The 21,228-nt window shown below is 45.6% G+C and overlaps 1 protein-coding gene across 2 annotated transcripts; it reads left to right on the top strand.

Moving 5' to 3' along the window:
* The first annotated feature begins 87 nt into the window (after positions 1-87).
* Positions 88-21,216, top strand: vps53 (VPS53 subunit of GARP complex). Of its 2 annotated transcripts, none has more exons than XM_084673803.1 (22): positions 88-309; positions 764-844; positions 1,115-1,164; positions 1,265-1,331; positions 6,401-6,487; positions 7,139-7,254; positions 7,413-7,532; positions 9,075-9,153; positions 10,706-10,849; positions 10,990-11,132; positions 11,409-11,550; positions 11,820-11,918; positions 12,071-12,165; positions 13,082-13,324; positions 14,200-14,347; positions 14,931-15,013; positions 15,109-15,187; positions 15,417-15,565; positions 15,657-15,726; positions 15,883-16,020; positions 19,153-19,257; positions 19,594-21,216. In XM_084673803.1, exons 1-22 carry the CDS (start codon positions 223-225, stop codon positions 19,762-19,764), a joined length of 2,496 nt encoding a protein of 831 aa, XP_084529929.1. In that variant the 5' UTR covers positions 88-222; the 3' UTR covers positions 19,765-21,216. The 2 variants fall into 2 exon arrangements, with proteins under 2 accessions (XP_084529929.1, XP_084529930.1); XM_084673804.1 differs by having other exon boundaries at positions 11,823-11,918.
* Positions 21,217-21,228: the final 12 nt, after the last annotated feature.

Below are 21,228 nucleotides of genomic sequence, written 5' to 3' on the forward strand. Positions count from 1 at the left end.
GATCATTTACCATGCCAACCAGGTGCAGCGTGTGTCCTCCAGAACAGTAGAGGCATATCATGCACTGTATCTTTTGAGAATCTGACAGTCTTGTTTAGTAACGTGACAGTGTCTATGGACAGTGTGCGTGGCGTCGGCATTGGCAATAGATATCCCAGAAGCCCGTCAACCAGGAAGTGGTCTTCAGTTTAAGGCAAAAAGGTTGGGTAGGGTTTTTCTAAAATGATGGAGGAGGAAGAATTGGAATTTGCTGAGGATTTGGATGCTATTTTGCACCTCACACCAGAGGTGCAATTGGCTATTGAACAGGTAAATAAGAATGTTAATGCACTTTAAGGGACACTTATTTGTGTAGGTAGCTGAAGTCATTGTCGATATAGCTGGTCTATTCTAACGCGTTAGTCAGCCATCGTTAGCGAGCTGGCTAGCTAGTACAGTAGTAGCTGTGATCTGAGTTGTTAGGCTGCTAGAAGACAACATGCGAACCAAAATGCAGATCAGTTTGCTATCTACTTTAGTGTTGTATGTCGTCTTGGGATTGACAGAAATCGGTGACAGGCGCTTATTTGTTTGAAGACAACATAGACTAGGGCTAGCTAGCTACAGACAGTAAACACGCTACAGAGTAGTCTAGTTTAGTATTGTACAGTAACGTTAGCCTTGCTACTCTCCACACAGTCTGACTACCTAATAGGCTACATAATACTATTCTTCCTACCGGTTTGCTTATTTACTTTGGAGTATTTTCCTGCTGTTTCTGAAGGTGTTTCCCAGTCAAGATCCACTGGACAGGGCAGATTTCAATGCTGTGGAGTACATCAACACATTGTTCCCCACTGAACAGGTACGATTACTTTCTTGCAATATTTCTGAAACGCACCTCGTTTTTGTTTTCAATTTCTTTACAATAGTAAAGTTAGTATTTGGAGACCAATTGTTGTAACGTAGACATATGTCCACTAGAGAACGCTGTCTGCCCATGCTGTCTAGCACAAGGAATTTTGTACCGTAGTTCAACGGTTGAGGGAGTGACTATTTAGATACGATAGGGTTTATTTTATCACAAAATGGCAATGTTATTCATTTTGATTTATGATTTCTTGTTCCTTCATAGTCGCTCGCTAATATTGACGATGTGGTGAACAAGATCCGCCTGAAGATTCGGTAAGTAGATACTATATTGATCACGACCAAGTGTTCAGGGCAGATTAGTGACATTTGTTAAGGTGTATGTCTATTTCTGCTGTGTATTCTATGTTCTCAGGCGTCTGGATGATAGCATTAGGACTGTGGTGAGAGGCCAGACCAATGTGGGACAAGATGGCAGACACGTAAGGACGTTTTTTCTATATGTGACTGCTGCTTGCAGTTTTTGAGCACATGTTGCTTGCTTGTTAGTTATGTCTTTCTTTATCTGAGTGTGTTCTTGGTATCACTCTTGGGTCTGGACAGAGGGGGCTTTGATAGTTGAATAGCAGTGAGCAACTGACTCTGAGAGTCAGGCCTCATTGGATGAGGCCCCACAGAGGGTGGTAACTGGGGTTAGGTGGGCCTCTCCTGCTAGTGATGGATGTGGTGCTTTTAGCCACCAGCAAGATGAAGGATGTCTATGGCATATTACTGCTGCCTCTGTCACACACTCGCAGGTGCATACCTGCCAGTTCTCCGCTTGCAATCATTCAAAGACCGGCACACACTCTCACACAAACATGCTGCCCCTCTCTCGCATATCACCACAGTGAGTTTATGACATGAGCTGGGTCTGTCTAACTAGAGCATTCTGCTTTGGCATCTTCTTCTCATTACCGGTGAGACTGTCCCTCCTCTTGACCAAGACGTCCTTGCCCTTCTCATTCTTTCCCTGCGTTCTCTTCTTTCTTTCTCCATCCACACAAATGGTATGGAAAAGGACTGGATGAGTCAGACCCAACCCCACTGTCTAAATTGGCATCTATTCGGAAAAAAGGGGGGAAAGATTCCCCTCCATAACGCTGGGATTCCATTTTGACCTGTGGTTTTGTGTCCCGCTGTTTTTGCCGGAACGTGTCGGAAAAAGCCGTGATTTATGCGGAACTCAACTCTAACAGGGAATGGTGGTTTTAAGAGAAGGGGACACCTGATGTTGAAGGTGTGTGTGTGTGTGTGTGTGTGTGTGTGTGTGTGTGTGTGTGTGTGTGTGTGTGTGTGTGTGTGTGTGTGTGTGTGTGTGTGTGTGTGTGTGTGTGTGTGTGTGTGTGTGTAGTGAACAAATCTCAGAGATTAGGTGTGTGTGTTCTCTTGGTCTAGTCCCACTTGGCTACCACTGGAACATCCTAAGCATTCCGTACTGATTTCTGCCAACCTACGAGGTCGACACTGCATCGTTTGGTTTCTGGTCTCATCACTGAGGCTCACTCAGCCATTCCTGTCACACAGAAGGAAAATCTTTTCTGCAGACGAAAAGGTGCTTATTATGGAACGATAGAAGGATGGATGGAGGAATGGAGAGGGAGAGGGAGAGGGAGAGGGAGAGAGCTAGGTGAAAGGAAGGAAGAAAAGAGTTGAATAAACTTCTCTGGCCTGATTAAAAGGTTTCAACAGCAGGCTTATGTGTAGACAAAGAAAAGACAAGTGATGTGATGGATCGGTGAAGAGAGCCTGGAAAGGAAAGCAAGTAGGAGAGGAAGTGTAGGAGGGCTGGAAAAGTCTGGCCCAGTGGGTGTTTAGTCTGAAGGGAGGCAGCTATCAGCTGGACTGGGTGGAGATGAGATGTCTGCCTCAGATGCCCAGACCTCTGGGAGCAGAATTCCAAATGCCAAGTGATATTTACTGTGTGTTTTTCCAAAATAGATGTATATTATCGTCAGTAAAAGACATTAAAAGATCAATCTCTAGCAGGCATTCATAATATTTTTTTAGGCCCACAAGGTATTCTTCCAAGCCTTGGAGGAAAGCTTTGCTATAGGAAGCATCAGGTGACCTTAGAAGATGTAGAGTGAGGTGGTGGGAAGGAGGGTCGGGTGGGCAGTCAGTGTTATTAGGAGAGAGGCTCATTAACTAACCAAACATTTCCGATCAATTACACTCAGCCGGTCATTCCAGGTCATTTTCTTTGCGTTATACTGGTTCACGTAGTTCAACCACTGCCAAATTGCACAGTACACTAATATACACATACACATTCTCACACAGCTGGGTGTACTCATTTGGCAATACAGTGTCCCAACATTGTGAGGTCAGTGTGTGTGTGTGTGTGTGGCAGACGGGGTCTTCTGGCTCTTCATGCTGATTGGTTTTGGATAGATGTCTCATTGTTACATTTGGCATATGGATCTACTTATTGTACAGACTAAGATAGTAACTTCCTTAGGAAGTCAGCGTAAACATTTCATACGAAATCTGGAAGGGCAATTTATTGTGCCCCCCCCCCCTGTCCTTTCATGAACTACTACATGTCTTTTCCCTCTCATTTTCACCCTCTTTCTCCCATTTTCTTGCACCTTGGCTGTTCTGGTACTCAGTTTGCAGTCCAGCTTCTCTGCTGATTGTGTTTGTCCTTTCAATATAAGTAGGAGAGCACAGCCGTATGAAACATAAAAAAAATAATAGAGAAATGCTTGGTCAAAATGGTTATTTCTTGTAAGACACTCATAAAAAGTTAGTCCACAAAGCCTATAGTAATATTGGACAACAGTTCAAGTATCTGGTCTTCAAATAATTGCTTGTCATCATTCTCATCATCTGTGATTAGTGTGTGACATAGAGGGATGAGGGATACAGAGGAGCACCTTGAACTGCCCTCAGCACTGTCCATTTTGTGTCATGACCAGATGGGATCTTTCACCTTCGGACAGAAGAAAGACAACCACGCTGTCATCATGGGCGCCATCCCAGCTTTTGCATGTTGGTCCCTTAATGGAACCGCCGTCCCCGAGACGTCCTTCCAAAACTCCCCAAATAGAGTCCACATGTGCAGCGCTGCTCTATTTCTGCTGGGGAGACGTTCATCCTCCCCCTCGTCTGGCTCTGGGAACAGGAGATGGGGGTGGGGGGGGTCATGTACGCAGTGTGTGTGTATGTATTGTTTTGTGTGTCTACAGAGAGAGATAGCCATCTCAGTTGTGTCCTCTGTTCCTGGACGCTCAGACGCTAGCAGGCTAAATGCAGGAAACGAGGGCTAGCAGAGGGGCCAGAGTCAGCCAACTGTACAAGTTCATTCAGGATCCTCAGGGGTCTAATGTTGGTTCAGCCCAGAGGGACTTAGTGATTACTCTCGAAAGTAGTTTAGTGAACTTAGCAATTTGGTTGTTCTGAAGTTTAGTGGACTTAGTAATTAGTCCTAAAAGGAATTTGTCAGCAGCGTGTTTTTCTATTGGGACCCTGTGAGTGCTTGGAAAGTGAATCCTTCCTTTCTCCCGCCTCTGACAATGATGAAAGGGTTAGTGGAAGCAGCAGGGGCTAAGTATAATTAAAGCCGTAGCTTTGATTAGCCTACTTGTTCACCTACCATCAAGTGATTCCACCAATGAAGCTAGAAAAGGATAGCCTACGCATCTTATTCAGACAGGGCAGGAGTGCTGGGCATTTGGCTTCATCCTGGACACCCTCAACTGGTTCTGACAAACATGGTTCCAAGGTTTCCCTTCCCCCAAGTCAGCCACTTAAATGCAATGCAGCTAACTCTGTGGGGGGTGAAGACTTTAAAGCAGTAGAGGGTTTACCAAGCCTGTGGTCTCAGTTCCCTAATAAGCCTCGAGGGCTGCATGAAACAATGCACTGAAAAAATAGAGGAACAACACCAAGCCCTGTCTCTTTCTCTTCTCTTAGTCATCTTGACCTCTCTGGATTTGGCCAGTGTTTGTTACAGAGTAAAAAAGACCGCTCTTTTTGACTGGGTAGTTGACTAGTCCACCTTTTTCCCCATAGAGGTCTTCTTTTGACCTTGAGGAGTGGTATATGACCCCATCGCCTTGTGAGGCCTCTCAAGATGCAAGTCTTTCTGAGAGGAAAAAGGAATCCACTGCTGTCAACATGGTGTGTGTTCGCTAGGCTAATCTTTAACTGAGGAATTGGGATGTGTGTGTGGATGTGTGTGTGTGTGTGTGTGTGTGTTTGCCAGGCCCGTCCACTTGTGTCTCTGAAGAGGCTTGTAAAAGTGGTAAATTCCTTGGGCAGCTGGTGCCGGCTGTTAGCATTCCATGTGTGTGTGTGTGTGTGAAGGAGAGCGAGAGGGTAGCCAACGTTGTCTCTGCACTGCAGCAGCATTCAAGCCCGTCCCAAAACCTCTCCCCCAATTACGACTGGCATCAGATGGCAGCGGCAAAGCCCAGCTCAGACCATCAAAGCCCAGCTGCCCGGCACTAAAGGGAAACATTAGATAGCAATTAAACAATACTACAAAATGTAAAGCACCACACTTCACTCCTGACATGTTGAAAATACTTTGTTGAAGTTTGTAATATGGCCCTTCCTGCTGTTCTAGCTGTGGTGGTTGACTGCTATAAAGCAGATACACAGGACACAATACCAAACTTGAGATACATGTCTTTATGATGCGTTAGAAGTATTCACACTACTGTTCTGGTCCATCTGTCAGGTGCTGATATTTCCGGTGATGATTGTCAGTTGTCTTCCAGGAGCATGATGCTGAGTGAATGTCAGCAGTATGAAAGTGTCACTATCGCCTGCTCTTCGACCACCAGTTAGTTTGTCAATCCATGAGTGTTTTTGTGTTTGTTCAGGCTGCAGCCCACTCTCAGCCTCCCCTGGCACAGACTGAGACATGGCTAGAATAGGTCCTCCTGGGTGGAATGTGAGAACAAACTGTGGGAGACGGTTTTCGTTCTTTTGCACCTTTCCGTTTTCTTTTTTTATCACGCCATTCAGTTTGGTTTTCCATTTCCCAGCGGAGGCACATAGAAAGACCGTTTATACGATTTGAAAATGGTTTCATTTGTTTATGAAATAGCCTTAATGGATGACAACAGGAATGTTACAGGCCGCGTTTTAATCCGCATCTTCATTTGAGAAATATTCGGAATATGTTGAAATTCAAACCAATAGGAACACTGCTCTAACTATCATCCTGTTTTGTTTTTCTTTCTGCCTCTCATCCTGCTCTCTGCCTCTCTTCCTGCTCTCTGCCTCTCCTCCTGCTCTCTGCCTCTCCTCCTGCTCTCTGCCTCTCTTCCTGCTCTCTGCCTCTCCTCCTGTTCTCTGCCTCTCCTACTGCTCTCTGCCTCTCCTCCTGCTCTCTGCCTCTCTTCCTGCTCTCTGCCTCTCCTCCTGCTCTCTGCCTCTCCTCCTGCTCTCTGCCTCTCCTCCTGCTCTCTGCCTCTCCTCCTGCTCTCTGCCTCTCCTCCTGCTCTCTGCCTCTCCTCCTGCTCTCTGCCTCTCCTCCTGCTCTCTGCCTTCCTTCCAGGCACTGGAGGAAGCCCAGGTTGCCATACAACAGTTATTTGGTAAAATCAAAGACATCAAGGACAAGGCGGAGAAGTCTGAGCAAATGGTGAGTAAACAATCTGCCCAACCAGCCACCCAATGCTGTTGTCTGTAACTTCCCTACCATGGGGCACAATGATGGTTAGGTTTCCTATCAGGTTAGGTCAAGATTCGGGTTCTGGTAAGGTTTCTAAGTCGGAGTTATCCCAACAAACTCCATAAGAGAAGCAGCATGGAAAGAAGAGTAACTATCTTGTCTGCTGAGTCAAAATGACTGAACGGTCCTGCTAGCACCTTCTGCAACACAACCATGTGAGGACTCACATATCCTGTAGGTAGGGAGTGTTATTTTAAGTTAAGGTAATGCTCCTGCCATATGGTGTATGTGTGGAAGGGGGTTACAGGAAGGCCAGTGGGCTGGGTGGGTACAGCAAAGAGGGAGAGGGTAACAATAGAGCGGGGGACCCCTCCCTCAGCGGGTATGTTTGAGCTTCAGACCGACGGGTGTGTCTCTCTCTCTCTCTCTCTCTCTGTCTCTCTCTGTCTCTCTATGTCTCTCTATGTCTCTCTATGTCTCTCTATGTCTCTCTGTCTCTCTCTCTATGTCTCTGTCTCTGTGTCTCTGGCTCTCTCTCACGCACTCTGTGTCTGTCTGTCTTTTTTTTAATTCCCCGTTCATCCATCCCCCCTCCTCCCCCTCCTCATTTCTCCACCTCAGGTGAAGGAGATAACGAGGGACATCAAGCAGCTGGACCATGCGAAGCGTCACCTGACCACCTCCATTACCACACTCAACCACTTACACATGCTAGCCGGAGGCGTGGACTCTCTAGAGTGGGTATCCTGTCTCTAGAGCCAATCCCTGGCCAAGACCTATACTTACATTACCTTGTCATTAAGATTAGACAGGGCCCCACAGTTTTGCAGATAAATGATTTCCTGTTCACATACGATGCTTTTGTGTGGTACTCATTACTGACTGTGTGCGTCAGGGCCATGACGAGGAAGAGGCAGTATGGAGAGGTTGCTAACCTGCTACAAGGAGTGGTCAATGTTTTAGAACACTTCCAGAAATACATGGGAATTCCACAGATCAGACAGCTCTCGGAGAGGTAAAGTGCACATACACATTTTGTAACTTGTATATCTTAGTGCATGCCATTCAAATGTTGCTAACTGGACATCTGTTAAGTTTGTCGGATTGATTGAGGGTGTTGGCCAAGCCAGGTCAGAAATATTCTGCAGATCAGATTATTTTTATAATTATGGTGGAGGCAGTGCATACACACACACAATACACCCACCCCCCCCCCCCCCACACACACACACACACACACACACACATACAGAGGAAGGAAACACTGAATAGAGGTTCTTTATCCCTGCATATTTCCACTGAAGGAGCCCTGAGAATGTGCATTCCTCCTCCAACATTGTGTTTGTTTGTGTGTGCACATGTTAGATAAAGAGAATTTTGTGTGTTTGTCTTTGTACATGTGTTTTTCCTAGCCTGTGGACGTGTGATGCTGAGTGTGTAAAGGTGTGTGTTTCTGCCTGTGCATGTGTGATTGAGAGAGCAGGTCTTTTGTCCTTTCTGTATTTCTCTACAACAGAAACAGTTGTGTGTGTGTGTGTGTGTGTGCGTGCATGCGTGCGTGCGCGTGTGTGTGTGCACATTAAGCACTATGCCAGACCCCATAGTGGGCCACAGAGCAAGGCCTCAGTTTCAGCCCACACACTCCCTGTCTCAACCTCTTCGTACAGCTGTGTTTGCGTGGATATCTGTTTTGCTTGGATTATTTGATAAAGACCTGGGATGAGGAGGGCGTGTCAAGGAAATTGAGGGTGGTTTCATGATTTGTTCCCTAGTGTTTATCTTGGGATTGTGTGTGTGTGTGTGTGTGTGTGTATACGTGTGCATAATGCTTCCCAAGTGACAGGAAAAGCAATCTTGTAGATGATTCTGGTGAAACAGAAAAGTAGTTAAACTGGAACGATGAGTCCAAACACACGCACTCACTTGTTACATATCTGAAAACCTCGTTTGGGTTGGCCATCTTGTGTATTCCTCTGTGACAGCTAATACTGTATGATGGTTGACACTGGTCGATACCATACAGGCTGGCTCCATGTATTGATTCAAACTATCCTTTTGATGGTATGTGGACTATGATTTTTTGTATAGGTGTAACAGCTGTATGGAAAGACTGAGTGTTCTGGAGAGACAAACAGAAAGGTAGAGAGGGATGGATGGAAGGAGGGATAGACATTGGAGAGAACAATGAGAGTAGATTGACCAGCAGATGCCCTGGCATGACTGTCTGTCTGTGTATCTGTGTGTCTCTCCACCCTCATTTGTTTGTTCTGGGGTTGGGCTCAGAATAGTCTACCTTCCATCACGACACAAGGGTCTAGCAAAACTCGCATACTGCAGTTCCCACCTTGGCCTCGGCAGTGAGTTTTTCAATGTCATATTAGACAGTCGGTAAAAGAAGAATTCATCCTACACATTTTATCCAACACTGGGCCCTATTGTCCACAGGTCAAATTTCAAATTGTCCACGGTGACATTTTCAAAATGTTTACTGTTTATTTTGTGCATTTTTATTCTGCGTTTCCTTAACAATCGATGAACATTCCATTGTCTTCCTCAGAGTGAAGGCAGCCCAGAGTGAACTGGGGACTCAGATCCTGGCAGATTTTGAAGAGGCCTTCCCCGTTCAGGGGTCCAAGGTAACACACCCACGTCATGATCCGCTTGTGAAATGTTTCGTTTGTTCGTCCTTTGTTTTGTTTGTTATTCAGCTGTCAACACCTTACCGTTTCATTGTGTGTTAGTGAGAGCACGTGTGAACAGGGCATACATTACGTCAAGTCATTGTGTGTTAGTGAGAGCACGTGTGAACAGGGCATACATTACGTCAAGTCATTGTGTGTTAGTGAGAGCACGTGTGAACAGGGCATACATTACGTCAAGTCATTGTGTGTTAGTGAGAGCACGTGTGAACAGGGCATACATTACGTCAAGTCATTGTGTGTTAGTGAGAGCACGTGTGAACAGGGCATACATTACGTCAAGTCATTGTGTGTTAGTGAGAGCACGTGTGAACAGGGCATACATTACGTCAAGTCATTGTGTGTTAGTGAGAGCACGTGTGAACAGGGCATACATTACGTCAAGTCATTGTGTGTTAGTGAGAGCACGTGTGAACAGGGCATACATTACGTCAAGTCATTGTGTGTTAGTGAGAGCACGTGTGAACAGGGCATACATTACGTCAAGTCATTGTGTGTTAGTGAGAGCACGTGTGAACAGGGCATACATTACGTCAAGTCATTGTGTGTTAGTGAGAGCACGTGTGAACAGGGCATACATTACGTCAAGTCATTGTGTGTTAGTGAGAGCACGTGTGAACAGGGCATACATTACGTCAAGTCATTGTGTGTTAGTGAGAGCACGTGTGAACAGGGCATACATTACGTCAAGTCATTGTGTGTTAGTGAGAGCACGTGTGAACAGGGCATACATTACGTCAAGTCATTGTGTGTTAGTGAGAGCACGTGTGAACAGGGCATACATTACGTCAAGTCATTGTGTGTTAGTGAGAGCACGTGTGAACAGGGCATACATTACGTCAAGTCATTGTGTGTTAGTGAGAGCACGTGTGAACAGGGCATACATTACGTCAAGTCATTGTGCAAATGTCAATCCAGCACTGTGTGTCTGTTAACCTGTGTGTGTGTGTGTGTGTGTTGTGTCTGTTAACCTGTGTGTGTGTGTGTGTTGTGTCTGTTAACCTGTGTGTGTGTGTGTGTTGTGTCTGTTAACCTGTGTGTGTGTGTGTGTTGTGTCTGTTAACCTGTGTGTGTGTGTGTGTGTTGTGTCTGTTAACCTGTGTGTGTGTGTGTGTTGTGTCTGTTAACCTGTGTGTGTGTGTGTGTTGTGTCTGTTAACCTGTGTGTGTGTGTGTGTTGTGTCTGTTAACCTGTGTGTGTGTGTGTGTGTTGTGTCTGTTAACCTGTGTGTGTGTGTGTGTGTTGTGTCTGTTAACCTGTGTGTGTGTGTGTGTGTTGTGTCTGTTAACCTGTGTGTGTGTGTGTGTGTTGTGTCTGTTAACCTGTGTGTGTGTGTGTGTTGTGTCTGTTAACCTGTGTGTGTGTGTGTGTGTTGTGTCTGTTAACCTGTGTGTGTGTGTGTGTTGTGTCTGTTAACCTGTGTGTGTGTGTGTGTGTTGTGTCTGTTAACCTGTGTGTGTGTGTGTGTGTTGTGTCTGTCCTCCCACAGAGGGCGGGGGGGCCTAGTAATGTCCTCAGGGATGCCTGCCTGGTGGCCAACGTCCTAGACCCTCGAATTAAACAGGAGATCATCAAGAAGTTCATCAGACAGCACCTCTCTGAGTACCTGGTGCTGTTCCAGGAGAACCAGGACGTGAGTGCTGACCAGAGGACAAATCCACAGCCATCTATGTCATGGAGGACAAAACTGTCAAAGAAGATGTTGTCAATAGAGTGTGTCTCAACGTTTCCTTTCCCTTCTCTCCCTGTCCTCTCTCCCTGTCTCTCCGTCAGGTGGCATGGCTGGATAAGATAGACCGGCGCTACGCCTGGATCAAGCGTCAGCTGGTGGACTACGAGGAGAAGTACGGACGCATGTTCCCAGAGGAGTGGTATATGACAGAGCGGATCGCTGTGGAGTTCTGCCACATCACAAGGTACACACACACACACACACCACATTTGCACTCACTAGCTCCGAACAACAGATACACACACAAGTACCTCAACAAAGCCTGACACAACTGACAGACACGCACAGAATTGTGGGAGGGAGTGGGATGATCTGAAGCTTTAACTTGCCGACTCAACTAAACCGCCACGGCCAAATTTCAGTTTGGTCCTCGTTAGCCCACATGAGCAGTGACCTTGTATTAACACATTACAGATGACATTGTGATGATTCTGTGCCTCCCTGCTTGTGTGTCGTCCAGGATAGAGCTGGCCAAAGTGATGCGAACGCGGGCCAAGGAGATTGAGGTCAAGCTGCTTTTGTTTGCCATCCAGAGGACAACAAACTTTGAGGGCCTGCTAGCCAAACGCTTCCCCGGCTGTACGCTGACAGATGGACCTGGGGTAAGACACACACACACACACACACACACACATGCTCTTAGTGTGGTCCGACTGTGTGGTTCGGTCCCGAGGTCATGTGGTCTTTGTTTACTTGGGCATAAGAGGCTGGTCGACTCCCTGGTTCACACACTGTGCTGGTTTCCTGCTCTCCTTGAGTTAATCATTGCTACAGAGTGGTCTGACATGGTAGGGACCCTAGCAAGGACGCAAGCAGCCCAGAGAAGATTACCCAATTTAGTGTGTTTGTGGGCACGTGCGTGTTTCTTCAGCAGAAGAAGCCGGAGACCCCTCTGGAGTCAACCAACCCCTTCCTGGAGGACGAGGCGGGAGAGGATGGGGGCTTGGAGAAGGAGGACGATCTGGACAGGGTGAGACTTTTTACCTTTGGAACACAGCTCCCTATGGTCATTTCCTGTCCCTTATTAACAGGCTTTGACTGTGTTGATGAAGGTAAGCCTTTCATTTAGTGTCAGTGAGTAGATCTCAGCCCCACATGTGATCCCTCTTGTTCTCGCTCTAGCCTAAGAAGCCCAAAGCACCAGAGAACCCTTTCCATGGCATCGTGTCGAAGTGCTTCGAACCTCATCTCTACGTCTACATCGAATCTCAAGACAAGTAAGTCACAACCCCACACACTAGTCAAGTCACGTGGTGGCATGTAGACCCCAAAGTGGGTGTGTCAACATGTGGGAAGTTGGCTCAAACATCAAATGCTTTTTTTTAATTGCCTTTTCATCAAACTTCCTCCCTTTCTCTATCTGTCTTGTTTCTGTCTCCCTGTGTCTCTCTCTACTGTGGCAGAAATGTTTCCCATTAGCTGCATGACCACAGACGCTGAGAGAGGGGGATCGAAAAATGCCGCCACAGCAGATCTCTCTTTCTCTCACACACACTCACACCCTCACACTTTCCGAGCTTGTCCTCGTCTACTCATTTACCTCCTAGTCTGTTACGTTCCACTTCTTTTGTCACTTTTTCCACTTTTTACTCCTCTCACCTTTCCATCATTTGTTCTAATCGTCCCTGTCTCAGACAGTGGTCTCTTCCCAGAAACAGAGCACCATTCTGGGCTTGGCCTCTCTCCCTGTGACCCTCTTAGATCTTGGATCTCTGGAGCGTTGAGCATTAGTCTGGCGGGGTAGAGCAACGTGACCTATAGTGTCCGGCAGTGGCCTCCTTTCAGCACCAGCCCAGACGACAACAGGCTTTAGACAGGCTTTTCAACGTTCATCCCCATTGGACTAGAACTGGACTGAATAGTTTGATTGTTATCAGAAAGTGTGTTGTTCCTTGGCATCGTTTCATAGGAACATTGTGCTGACAGGGGAAGCGAGACAGGAAAAGTGAGCCTTTTAAAGCATTAAAGAACAGACAGGCTCCACAAGAGGCCTGGCACCTGGAGTTGTCTGGAGGATGCTGGAAAATCGTCCTTCTTGAATGCCTTTGGTGGGAATGTGGGACAATCAATTCACTTTTTTATGATTGTTGACACTATTTGTATTTGTGTGCGTGCATTTGTCCCCACCCTCAGGAACTTGGGTGAGCTGATTGACCGCTTCGTGTCAGACTTCCGGGCGCAGGGTCCCCCCAAGGCGGGCACAGAGGAGGGCGGGGCAGTGCTGCCCAGCTGTGCCGACCTCTTTGTCTACTACAAGAAGTGCATGGTGCAGTGTTCCCAGCTCAGCACCGGGGAGCCCATGATCGCCCTCACCACCATCTTCCAGAAGTACCTCCGGGAATATGCCTGGAAGATCCTCTCTGGCAACCTGCCCAAGTGAGCATTCAACTGGGTCTGATAATCCACACTGCCCCTCACTTTGAGCTAAAGGTTTTGGACCACAATGTCAAAACCGTGATGTATTGCATGTCTCACTAGGCCTGGTTTAGGAAGACCATGATGTACTAAATCCTGATCTCTCGTTCAGGGTAAAACCAATAATTTTCCACGAATGGACCCGCATTAAAAAATGTTTAATACCAGAACCCAAGGACCAATGTGAAAAAAATCTAAGCTTTCTTTCCGTGTTCTGCATCTGTCTAAAACGTTCTTACGTCTTAGAAAATGCCATGCAGTACAGAGTACAAGTCATTTTGATGAACGAGCCTGTCAGGTTTGGATTTCTTCATCCCCTCAGAAGCGTGATTGGTCTTTTTGAAGGGGGAGTTTGATAGTTAATGTCTTCAGTTGTTGCAGTGTTTGATCTGTGGGCTCAGCATGTCATGTGGTTCTGGAGTTGTTTACGCTGCGGTGCTGCCTAATACACCATGAGCCAAAGCAGCTTTTTGACTCACTGGCCACATTAAAAGCCTCTATTCACTGTGGCGCACACACACAAACAGACAGACCGCACTCCTCTTGTGTGGCATGATATGTCGTTTAAAGGGGGACCTTCTGGGTTTAGATGTTGCGGTTTTCCCAAAAGTCTCGGCTGTTGTGATTTATTAAATAGAGGGCCATCGTTTTCGGGCCACGTTGCCCTGGCAATCTTGCCCCCTGTCGGTCTGTGGTTGCTTCGATAACATCTAAAATAATTCTCCATTTTGTTGTTTTCCTCCTGTCATCAGAACTGTCTTGAAACTGCTTCGGTTTCGAACCAGTGCTTTTTCTCTGACATGCTCTCTCTCTCTGCTCTCCACGTTCCACCACAGGACTAACAGTAGCAGTGTGGGGCTGACCATCAGCAGCCTGCTGAAGGAGAAGGAGGGTTCAGAAGCTGCAAAGTTCACTGTGGAGGAGCTGTGTCTCATCTGCAGCATCCTCAGCACTGCTGAGTACTGCCTGGCAACCACGCAACAGGTCTCAGCACACACACACACACACACACACACTGCTGAGTACTGCCTGGCAACCACGCAACAGGTCTCAGCACACACACACACACACACACACACATGCACACACACTGCTGAGTACTGCCTGGCAACCATGCAACAGGTCTCAGCACACACACACACACGCACACACATGCACACACACTGCTGAGTACTGCCTGGCAACCATGCAACAGCTCTCAGCACACACACAAACACATGCACACACGCAAACAAACAGATGCATAATACATAGGCATTCATATCAATCCCTCATATCTTCATGAATAAACAGTTGCTCACCCTGAATCAGGAAACAGTTGATCTTGATCCAAAGCTCCAAACACATGCTGTGTTATATCCTGTTGTGTAACTTGCTTTGACAATCATTTGATTGCTACACTTGAGTACTGGAATAGATTTACCAATAGGTCTGGTTTTAGAGAAGAAAAAAAAAGGTAGCCAAGATTTACGTAAATAAACATGCTTCCTTGTAACTAAAGATGGAATTGTAAAGTTGAAGTGTGTGTGTGTGTGCGTGTGTGTGTGTGCGTGTGTGTGCGTGTAAGTTGGAGGAGAAGCTCAAGGAGAAGGTGGATAAAACCCTGGTGGAGAGGATCAACCTGACTGGAGAGATGGATACCTTCAGCACGTATGTACCACACACACACACAAACACAAATAACTTTTCCAGCAATGAAGAGAATTTGAATATATATTTCCAATTGTATTTTCTTTGTCTTCCAGTGTGATATCCAACAGTATCCAGTTGCTGGTTCAGGACCTGGATGCAGCGTGTGACCCTGCTCTCACCGCCATGAGTAAGGTGGGTCAGATAGGAACATCCTGTTCCAGCCAGCCAGTCAGTGTGCTAACTCACTGACAAACTTTAGAATAATTGTTCACTTCAGTCCAAGCTAATTCTACACATGCTGCTCATCTCCGACCGCCTCTTTCTGTTCCATCACGCTGTTCTTCACCTTCAACCTCACTATCGCTTCCTTCATTCTCGTTCTTTTTTCCTTCTTTTTACTTAACATCCTCTCCCCTCCCAGATGCCGTGGCAGAGTGTCGAGCACGTGGGCGACCAGAGCCCTTACGTGACCTCGGTCATCATGCACATCAAGCAGAACGTGCCCATTGTTAGGGACAACCTAGCCTCAACGCGAAAATACTTCACCCAGTTCTGCATCAAATTCACCAAGTGAGAAAACAATTCAACTTAATCATGAGTGGTGTTCTATGAACTAGTAAGTCTTTGAAGTCAGTAAGTCCACATTTGATCTCTCTTTTAGTTCATTCATCCCCAAATTCATCAACCACCTGTTCCGGTGCAAGCCTATAAGCATGGTGGGGGCTGAACAGGTATGTTAACTGTCAAAAACAAGTGCGAAAACTATTATTAAAAGTATTATTAATTGGCATAGATGTGTCTTTTACATATACAGTATGTGTGGAGTAGTGATTACATTTTTGAAGAATTCAAATGCATTATTGTGCTTTTCTTCTGACTTTTTGCAGCTCCTGTTAGACACCCACTCTCTGAAGACAGTTCTGTTGGACCTGCCATCCATCGGCTCACAGGTGCTCCGCAAAGCTCCCGCCAGCTACACCAAGATCGTGGTGAAGGGGATGACCCGGGCCGAGATGATCCTCAAGGTCAGAGCAGCAACGCTGACACAACCTGCTGACAACCTCTCCTCCACGCACCAGTGTGGAGCAGTGTGTGTCTTCACAACCTTCAGCACACGCACAGAAATGAAACATCCTCAAATAATGTGTTTTATGTATTCACTCAATCGCAGCAAATGCTTAAACATGGGTCCTAGACTTAACCTTAGCTACTTATCCTCTGATCACACATACATACAAACAGTTTCTCATGACTTAAGACGGAAACTTATCCTTGATGCCACATTATACACAACTTGTGTAGCTGTTAAACTTTTACCACATCCATTAACCTAAAAAAACGAATCCAAACACCAACATCCTATTCTAAATTTCACATATGTTTATCATAACTATAAAGTCAGTAACCTGAACCATTAAACGGGCTAAAATAGGATTAGTTGAACATTATCATAAGTACTTTCACTTTCCACTGATTTGTACGTTACTAGCAAACAATAGGTTTACTAAATAATTAGTGCTTTGACCACAGAGACATTCTCGAAAATGTGTCTGACTCAAGTGAGCAGATTATCAATTTAAATTTAATTTTAGTCTGCCTAGCTTGAGTAACCTTTTAATTGTGTCTTCAGCTCTTACTCAGGAAAACATTTTTATGACCGTGTTCCTATAAACTAGCCCACCTCATGTTAGGTATGGGAATATGAGCCAAGCTGTGCTCCCTCTGACTTCATGAGTGAGACAGAGGAAGGCAGGATTTACGCAAACACACCCCACACTACACAACACACACAACTAGCTTTTGGCCAAGCTAGAGTCAGGGGGAAACAGACACATCTTTTGTCTGGACCCCCTTGTCTTATAGGATACCTTTTAAACCCCGCCCATCCTATCTCATCTGCACTCGGTTGGGGAAGTGTTTCCTGTTGTCCTCGGGCAGGAATGCATCCTTGATCTGCCTAACGGCCAGTCTGGGACCTGCTCTAAATACACAACATCCTACAGTCTCTGTCATCCGGACTAAAATACAGCTCTTCTCTGCTGTTCCTGTGTGTCTCTCTGGCAGGCATTTAGCAAGGAAAACCAAATATCGCTCTGACTTTTATGTAACGCTCAACACTTCTTGTGTGTGTAAATACTCTGACAGTTTAAGTCTCAGATACAGTAAGCATTAGAGTAAGCCATATTCGTACAAAAACTAAAATGTAAATGCTGGGACATTTAACAAAGGCTCCGACATTTCTAGATCCTTACAGCAAGTTATGAAAGTTATCACTGAATTTCTTACACTACATAACCTTGTGCAACATCTTCCTTGACATGCTTGTAATACGCCACTTCGCTGCTTTGAAACCGCTTCATGCATTGTTTAGCCGACTCTCTCCATGTCATCACCTCCAGGCTGCCAACACCCTGGTTGTGTATGGATGGCTCCACATGTGGACCACAAAGCCTTTAGTCCTTGGGGGGAATGCCTTGAATGTGTTTACATACATTCCCCCTGGTCTGCTCACTGTAGCCCTAAGACTCAGCCTTGAAGTTTGAAAAGCCGTACAAGTGCAGAGAGGCTTGCCCTAATCTGTCCAATGTTTCTGTCTGACTGGTACCCATAGGTACCCCCCCCCCCCCATGACACACACACACACAAGTAATTGATCCCACATTGACATACAGGCACTAAAACAGAAACGCGTAGAAATAAAGCTAAGGCATGATTTCCCTCTTCAACCCTATTCGCGAGACTCAGAACAAAAGCATACACAATCACATTTACAGGTGCAAAGTTTAAGTGAAGTTTGATACAGGTTACAGAATGATTGTGAGTTTCAGATACAGTATGTTCTTTCACACAGGTTTTTAAAGAGAGTTGGTAAGATCTGAATTTGAGTTGCTTTGAAGTATTGGACTAGATCATGAGAAATTCCTAAAGATATTTGGAGGGATTTTCTCTACATCACCCAGCCTTTTGTCAGATCATACAGAGCCCTTATCCTAGAATCTATGTAGATTTGTTTCTGTCTCTCTGAGGCAGCTTTGGCCAGCATGAGGCCCGTGAGACGTGGCTGTTTTCCACACTTCCAGCCCACCCCACCCCAGCCCTCTCCCTACCACCAATGCTCTTTTCAGGGGTGGGAGTGGAAAGGCTACCCCCTCCTCCTCCACACACACCACCATCTCCTTTCAGCCTGAATGTTTTTTCCTCTTCTTTCCTCCCCCTTTCTTCTCTTTCTTTTTTTACGGGGCGAGCTAACTACAACAAGGTCCCTCAAGGCTTTCCCTTGGCCCCGCTCCAGGACAGTTGCTTAGTAAATCACTCAGTCCACAGGGGAAGGAAGCCAGAGAATTCCAGACAATCCACAGCTTTGAATGTCCCCCTCACTCTCTCGCTCTACGGCCCTCTCGTTCACTCTATCTCTGTCTTCTTCTATAACACACACTTTCTGTCCCTACAGCTGCCTCCTACTCTGTCTCTATCTTTCTCCAGGGAAACTTTGGAACAGGAGCAGGGCTCGGTTGGGTGTTGGTATTGGGCTAAGGTGAAATGTTTTGGGGAGTGGATGGAAGGAGAAGGGAAGGGTGCAATTTCAACTACCTTTTTTTTTTTCTTTCTCCATCAGTATCTGTCAACCATGTGTTCGTCTGTAGCGGCTAAGAACACTATCTGATCCACGTTTTTTTTTTATCACTACCCTTAAGAATGAAAAATAGAGAGTCTGGTACACAGACTTGGCTAAAGCCCTTAAAGTTAACCTTTTTCTCGTCTGTCTACTAATAACCATTTTTGCCAAAAATCCCTCATTATACCTCAAAAGATAATTACCGTGACCATTAGGGAGGCTAATTCACGTCCGCTCATGCATGGAGTAATTGGTCTGTAAAAAGACGAAAACGGAGGGGGCGGCCCTAAATATAGCTCTGCCGTGTGGGCTCATTGTTTTCAGCTTCAACCACTTGCATACTGTCTTAATGTACTCCGCCCCACCCCCCAATCTCAGTTTGCTGTATGGTACAGTACCATGTGCCCATGTGGAATCACTTAAAGATCTTGTCTGTTGTCCCGTGATCGGTGTCCATGTGAAAGCTCATGTTAAACTAGATTATGAAGATGTGTGAATGTATCAGTCATATTGATGCTGTCTCCCCCCCCCATCTTTTCAGGTGGTAATGGCGCCACATGAACCCCCAGTGGTGTTTGTGGATAACTACATCAAGCTGTTGGCTGATGGCAACCCTGAAACCTTCCAGAAAATCCTGGACATGAAGGTGGGTTTAGTTCCCCTTTTTTTGCCAAAGACACTGTCTTTCACTTGTTTATCCTCTTCCTGCTCATTCAGCCTTGTTGTCTTGCTGTCCAGTGGCTTTTTTATGGTGTTGTGAAATGATTTTCTTGCATCTTGTTGCTTCCTGTTTGTTACAGTTTTCACCCCCATCTCCTCTTGTTCATCGCATCATTTCTCTAACGCTTAGTTTTTTGGAGGAGGACAGGCAATATGAATAATGGATAGATGTACAAGGGCAGATTATAGTAGATTATTGTTTGTGGTGAGACAGTTCTGTACTGCATTTCCCAATATCTTCCTTTCGTTGTGTGTCATGCAGGGTCTGAAACGCAGTGAGCAGAGCAGCATGCTGGAGCTGTTCAGACAGAGGCTGCCAACCCCTCCATCTGGAGCTGATGGGGGTCCCTCTCTTTCCTTCAGCGCCCCTACCCCTGAGCAGGAGTCCTCCCGCATCCGCAGGCTGGAGAAGCTCATCAAGAAGAGACTGTGAAACACACACATACACACGCAGTCAATCTCAAAAGGAGAAGAACTGGGCTTCTCACTTTCTTCTACAAATCCTCTGATCACACATACATACAAACAGTTTCTCATGACATAGGCTCCTGCCCTGTTTAGTGATTATGGAACATTGTGGGTAAAGCAGAGACTAATATATACCTTTTTTTATTAGCATGAATATGACCTGTACAATTTCAAAGTCTGTCAGATTATGAAGACATTTCCTCAACTGCAATATGCTGTTGGCACATATAAGAAATGTACTTTTGGTTAAGTTTTTTGGTTTGTTGTTTTCTCCTTTAACGACACTAATACCTAAGCTTTGTGTTGTCATTAAATGTACAGTATATCATACACTATACAAAGCTGAAAATGTGTTTGCACTTAGACTAAATCAGGAGCTACCAACTAACTCAAAATGCTTGAGGCAACATGCTGCCACTTTGGCAACTATCTATACCAGACTGAAAACCGAAAAAAGTTGAAATCTTTGAATGTTGAAGCGTATTGTCTGTGTAGATTGATACATTGCTATCAGTTTGCTCTATGAAGTAATGGGGGCAGTTTTGAGGGTGAGTCTATTTCAGATGTTTAGTGCTTCAGTTTGGGTAGAGACATTTATTGGGTTTTGGTGTTACAATGGTGTCCCATCATGCATCGCTGCCTGGTCTCCAGGTTTAGTGATTAAGCCCTCAGTTCTGGAACTGGGAGGATCTTGAGATTTCCTGTCTCTTCAATCAGACACCGGCCAGTTTCTTTGGGGCTTTTAAACTCCCCCAATGTTGGGAAATTAAAACCAGTCCATGCCTTAAAAAGCAGCCCTTGGCCAAGAGAGTTGTGTATGCGTGTGCATGATGTGAAGTGTTTTCATTTCTTTAACCTTTCCCTGAAGTACCTCCCAGACACTGAGCCCTATGTGTGTTGTCATGTCAGCTGATTTAGCAAAATTGAAAGAGAAAACGAAGGTGGTGAATGATTTCTGGCCAGACTTAGATTATCAATGGCTGGTGACAGTAAGCTCTTGTAAATTGAGTTTGAATGGAACATCATAGAGCCACCCTCAAACCAACATTTTAACTGGATTGTTAAAGTTGAAAAGTTGTTATCCTCTGCTGGCAATGTAGTGACTTATTTACCCATTCTGCTCAGTCCATCTGTATATTGTTTTTGTCCTGCAAGATAATTGAAATGATTTATTTTATTTTAAATTAAGGTCAAGCATCATAGTGTAGAGGTTGGGGTTTGAATGGTTTTGATTGTGTAAGATGTGGTTCGTAGTGTGGACCTCTGTCCCCTTGAAAAGTAAGGATTAATATATAAATGCTATGATGTTCTTGATGTAGGCCTACATTTCTGCCTTCGGTTGATTATCAATAATGTGTATTTTCAGAGTAATACTAGCTATCTGGAAACTACTGGAGTAAAAGTTTGCCATAACCTATGTCTTGTTTTA

The sequence above is a fragment of the Hypomesus nipponensis genome, chromosome 15, assembly GCF_054491055.1.
Source record: "Hypomesus nipponensis isolate SF chromosome 15, ASM5449105v1, whole genome shotgun sequence".
NCBI classification, from domain to species: domain Eukaryota; kingdom Metazoa; phylum Chordata; class Actinopteri; order Osmeriformes; family Osmeridae; genus Hypomesus; species Hypomesus nipponensis.